The sequence below is a fragment of the Austrofundulus limnaeus genome, unplaced genomic scaffold (assembly GCF_001266775.1).
Source record: "Austrofundulus limnaeus strain Quisiro unplaced genomic scaffold, Austrofundulus_limnaeus-1.0 Scaffold4, whole genome shotgun sequence".
Lineage (NCBI taxonomy): Eukaryota > Metazoa > Chordata > Actinopteri > Cyprinodontiformes > Rivulidae > Austrofundulus > Austrofundulus limnaeus.
In genome coordinates, this window is record NW_013952406.1 from 5,210,944 (window position 1) to 5,216,939 (window position 5,996).

At 36.7% G+C, this 5,996-nt stretch overlaps 1 protein-coding gene across 1 annotated transcript; it reads left to right on the top strand.

Moving 5' to 3' along the window:
* Window positions 1–3,016: 3,016 nt before the first annotated feature.
* soul5 (heme-binding protein soul5) lies at window positions 3,017–4,686 on the top strand (the record flags this gene model as incomplete). Its single annotated transcript, XM_014024968.1, is given in 7 exon segments — window positions 3,017–3,117; window positions 3,238–3,297; window positions 3,415–3,493; window positions 3,577–3,697; window positions 3,920–4,056; window positions 4,150–4,313; window positions 4,406–4,686. Coding segments are annotated over 7 exon segments (660 nt in total). The 3' UTR covers window positions 4,476–4,686.
* Window positions 4,687–5,996: the final 1,310 nt, after the last annotated feature.

The following is a 5,996-nucleotide window of genomic DNA, read 5'->3' on the forward strand; positions in this document are numbered from 1 at the left end:
ACATACGGAATAACCACTGGTTTGGAGTCTTCAATTTCACCTGAAGGTTGCATAGAATCCTGTCTGTTTCCTGTTTGCTTTCAGGAAAGCCCAGTCAGGATAACCACACTGCTCCAGGGCCTGTCGTGTGTGTGATTTCTCTTTCTGCCTGGCTCCTGGGGGACACTGTCTGCTCTGTGGTACAGAGTCCTGATCACTCCTAACTTGTGTTCCAGTGGGTGGTGGGAGTCAAAACGCAAATATTGGTCTGTGTGGGTGGGCTTACGATACACGCCAGTTTCCAACCGTCCTCCATCCGAAACCGAGACATCGCAATCCAGGAACGCCAACCTGCCATTTTTTTACATCCTCTCGTGTGAACGTAATGTATTCATCCACAGAGTTGATGTGATCAGTGAAATGTTGGACTTCCTGGGCTTTAATTTTAACCCAGATGTCGTCAATATATCTGAACCAATGGCTCGGTGGCACCCCTGAAAAGGACATCAAGGCTCTCTTTTCCACTTCCTCCATGTACAGGTTTGCAACAATAGGAGAAACTTTTTTTTTCCTTTTGATTTTTTACCTGGATTACTGAGATGCATCAGGACTTATAAAAAATTGTTTTTTTCTTCATCAAAATCGTAGAAGTGAGTTTGAAGCAACATCAGCTATATTAATACTTTTTGCACCAATAAAAACCCAAAAGTATGTGATTCTTATTCAATAAGGGTTGTCAGGTGACTGCCACTGTTATGTATCAGCTGTTTGTGCAGCTCTCCTTGCACAAATCTATCCGCAGCAAATTTAGAGGCAAAGGCATAAAACAAGAGTCTTGTGTGAAAGAATTAATAAATATATCATCAACTTCTTAAATAGTGTTTTATTGCTTGATTTGAAATTTTTCTTACATAAAAGAACGCACGAAATAAGATCCATCAAACAAGTCGTCGCAGAGCCTGAAAAAAAAATCTCAGGCTGGATTGCAGTTCCACGCACTGACCACAAGAGGGCAGCAGATGCATCACTGTAAGTCCACCCATATTGTCTTCATTAGTGGAAATAATGTTATGAAAGCAAGACATTTCTCTTGTGTGTGCATGACTGCCTTTTACAAGCAGAGGAATACATTCACGTTAGGATTATTAAACTTCTGATATCCTGATGTTTAGCAGCATTACAGGCGCAGCTCAGGTCTATCATTCACAGGACCTCCATTATACTGAATGTGTGACAGTATCAAATTCACCTACTTGAAAAAAATATAGCTATAAGTGATTTTACTGGTTTTTATTCATTTGTAAAAAAAAATGTTGCCATGTTTCATTTTAGGGAAAATAAAAACTTTAATTTTAAACGGATGTTTAAAAAACCTTACAAATATTCAAACATTTAAGCAATTTTTTCCCTGTTATGTGCACTGATAAATGACATGGGAGGTAGTAGACATAAAGCACATTAGTGTTTGTACACAAAAAATGGACGCAAAACATTTCAAACCATTTATTGTGGAATTTTTCCTCTCAGAGTTATGTTATGTAAAATCTGGACTATAAAGTGTTTTGATGGGGGTTTTTTTTTTAGATTTGCACTTTTGTGTTTTCAGGAGTGGGTTCATACACTTTGCCTTTCTAATTATCTAAAATAGCTTTTTTGTTATTGCGTCATAAAACAGTGAGACATCCTCTGTTACCCACTATCAAAATCTGTCTCAAAGCAGTGCCGGATGCTGGCTGTTGTGTTATTTTGTTATTTTGTTAAGCTTTTATTTTTTATTTAAACATTTAGATAAATCAGTCCTCTCCTTCAAAGACACCTGTAACTCATAACCCTCTACCTTTCACGTGTTCTGTGCAGCTTTCACGTGTTCTGTGACCCTGATAATCTTCTCCATTGAATAAAGTAGGGTGTGACAGAACCCTTTTTCAACGTGTTGAATGAGTGTTCTAAGCGATTCAGAACAAATAGTTATGATTATAACTATTTGTTCTGAACCCTGGTGTTCTTCAGGGAAGAAAGCTGATATCATGCAGGGAAGAAAGCTGATATCATGCAGGTTTCAACAAAAGGCATAGTTATTATTATTGCTCCCTCCCCTCCCTGAGCAGATAGGTTTACTAGCTGCTCCATTATTTTCATCTCACGGTTTATTTGTATTTTTTGTCTTAAGAGTAAAGCAGATCCAAAAAGGCCGACATTTAAAAGTAAAAACATTGTAGGAAGAAAGGACTCTGAGAATATGTGTTTTAATTCTAAACAACAAAAGTTGGATGACATGATTTAACTGAAAAACATAACTGTACAACACAATCTAAAATCTGCCAGTCTTTGCCACCCTGTTGCTCAKTACAACTGTTTCAAATCAGGGAAACATCTAAAAACCACTGCTTTAAATGGTGACCAACACCTCAAGAGCTTCTCTGAGCTTGATGAGACATTTTCAAAATATAAAATTGACTCAGTTTTGTGTTTTTTAGTACTGCCTCTGGAAGCCATTGATTCTTTGTCATTTATTTRTAAATAATAAAACAGATAACATGTATTRAAGTGATTCTCAAYCCTGGTCCTCGAGGACTCCTTTCCTGCATGTTTAGATGTTTCCCTGATCTGACACACCTGGTTTGAATAGATGAGTGATTAACAATCTTCTGAAGACCTGCTGAAGACCAGGGAAACAAGTTAAACATGCTGGACAGGGCTACATGAACACCAGGGTTGGGAACCACTGCTTTTACAGACTCATAGTGCACAACAAAATGCATTTTGATTTTGCATGTGTCCCCTTTAAATCTGTAACGAAAAAGGAAATTTGTAAAAGAAAGTTCTGACCATGTTTTATCCCTATAAAAGTCTTTTTAATTACTTGAAGAAGGCTTCTGAAGTCATCAAAAAAGTTAAATCTAATCAAAACCACTCTTATGTCTTTCTCTGTTATTCTATGTTACAAAACATAGAAATGACTCAGCAACTCCTACTAACGTCTCATGTTTCTGTTTTTGATTCCCCATGGTCCTGAATGTGTCGGATTTCAGGGAGGGGCCAGCTTTCTTTCATAACCAGATGGCAATAAATACTTTCTTCAAGTCAGACTCAAAATTTCCTTTTTGGAATGCAGGGAACACATCGTTGTGTGACAATGTAAGTATACTTTTATATTAAATGTAATCATTCAGCAAACTTTCTTGAAGTCTGGGCAAAAATTTACAGTGTTTTTGTTTTTACTGCAAAAGTACTGGAAAAATATTCTCTGTGTTTCAGGGTTTATCTCTCAGTTCTTGTTGGCTTTCTGCTGGTTTTAACAGCTGAGGCCAGAGTTGGGTAAGAAATGTAAAATTAATCACGTTTTCTTCAATGACCGGCCTGCACAAATCTTCTGCTTAATCCCTGACCAGTGAGTTTTTATAAACAATTAATGTCCTTCTTGTTTCACACCAGCCCCTCTCGTGGGTCGTTCTGCACAGAAACAGCACAGTGCCTGCTCTTCAACCTGACATGCAAGACTGACAAATACGAGGTGAATGTTTTTATATAAAACAAAATGATTTTAATGTTTCAGGTGGCAAACATCTTTTACTCATGATGCTGTTTGCTGTTTAGGTGCGTCACTATGAGTCTGTGAAGTTGGTCACAACAAATAAAACCGCCTACGTGATGGAAAGTGTTGTTGTCTCGATGTTCGGACAACTGTATAAATATATCACCGGTGAAAATGAACAGGGTGTGTATGTTGGTGGATAACATGCTTTCATTAAGCCCTTAAATGACAGAAATTCTTCTTGATAAAAGATTTTATTTCAAAACAACGTTACAAGATTTTTACAAAAGCTCAGACRCTGTTTCACTCAACGTTTACATCCAAACAACTGAGTCTAATTTTCAGCATTTGTTTTGTGCATATTGCTGGTTCTTATTATTGCTGTCACTTGTGTTCGTTTTACAGGCACAAACATAGACATGACCGCTCCTGTTATCATGAAAACGCCTACAAAGAAGTTTTATGAAACTGGTGACTTCTCAATGAGCTTCGTTCTGCCAAATGAAYATCAGAGGAATCCACCTAAACCGACTCACAATGATGTAATGATGATAATGCTTTCTTTTTGTTTATTTTTGCTTTAGGTTGGATCTTTTTTTGGCTCTTGCAGGTAACAGATTTTGGATAATTTGCAGGTTTACATTGAAGAGGTGAAAGAAATGAGCGTGTATGTGACGAGCTATGGAGGATGGATGTTAACAGCGTCTGACGTGTGGAATTCAGATAAACTCTCCTCTGCTCTTGACTCCCGCAATGCCAAATACAACAAAGGCTTTCACTACTCTGTGGGATATAACAGGTATAAACATCCCAATCTTTGATTTAGGAAATTGAACAGCTCCAACATGCGGCTTTCCTGTTCTAATGTAAATACTTTTGTATTATTTGCAGTCCAATGACCCTGATGAACAGACACAATGAGGTTTGGTTTGTGGTTGAAGGTGACCCTGTGTGCCTGTGACCTGGTCCAGTGCATCACCTGGACATTGTGAGGACTGTGCATGCATCACATGCTGCAGACATTACATGTGCTTTAGCTGCATCTTGCCTGAAGTCACTTACATAAATACAACCTTCCTGTGAGCATACAGATGTAAAATGTATGTGAATATTATTTCGTCTTTCTGTTTTATTTGATTGTTTAGAATCAATAAAGTAGTTTTTTGCTCAGATTTTTCCAGCGTTCTCTCATTTTGGACCAACACCCTTAGAGATCTTTTAAAGAAGAGGGAACTGGTAAACTGCTTCAAGTTGATATGTGAGAGAAGATGTCCTTTTTATTAAAAAAATTATCCTTGTCTCATTATACACTTTCATATCTGATCACTGAAAAATAAGGTCAAGCAGTCAACTGAAGATCTGTCRGTAAAATAAAAATATTTATTGCAGCCTAGGTTACTTGGAAGTCTGCTAACTGTTAAATTGATAAAGAAGCTCATTTATTGCAGTTTAATAGACTGTTTTAAGAGCTTGAAGGACACAACACCGCTTTATCTGTCTGAACTTTTATACCRTCACACACAAGCCAGAACTTAACTTTAATTTATTTTTTATATTTTAAAACTATTTTGTTTTATGCAATATTGTATTATATATGTTTTTGCTTTTACATTAACTACGGGTTTTGTTTTTTGTACAGCACAGCAAAGGTTGTTTTATAAATGTGCTTTAGGTTAAAGAAAAAAAATGACAAAAGCGCTAACATCATGCAAAAAATATTTAAATGACAGAATATAAAACCATGAGGAGCAGTTTGTACACCTGGTAGTGCAACAAAGGAAATGCTGTTTAAATAAAATACTATAAAAAAAACATGTGCATCATGTATATATTGATGTGCAGTGAATTTGTACTTTTTGTTATCTATAAGTAATGATTCAGTGAGGTGGTGAACATAGAAAGGACTTCACATGATGTGTGTTATGACAGCAGACCAGAAGAATCTTGCTGTCTTTAAACCATCTTTATTAAATTTTGGTCTTGTGGTGACATTTAGAAAGAAAGAAAATATTTCCTTAAAGGACCAGTCCAAAATAATGTGCTTCTAAAAGTCACAACCTTATTTTTACACAGACAACTTTTAAAAGCTAAAGAAATCACATGATACCTGGCTKGGTCTTTGGATTGAGCTTTTATTAATTTGGGGATCAAACAGAAGGTGATTGAGGCCGTGCAAACTGAATCATCTTCAGCTAGTAACAGATGAAAATTCAACTCATCCATTTGTACACTAACATAAAGAATGAATTCAGCGTAACAATGATAATTGTATTTCTAATCTCACTACCCCATGGGTTATAGAACAGCACCTCTCTCTCTCTCTCTCTCTCTCTCTCTCTCTCTCTCTCTCCCTCCCTGTTTAAGACTGGCCTGAAGACACATCTTTTCAGATTAGCCTTTCACTGTTAACTCTCATTGGTTGGTCATTGTACTTTAATTTACATGGTACATTTGTATGTTACTGTTGTACAGTGTCCTTGGG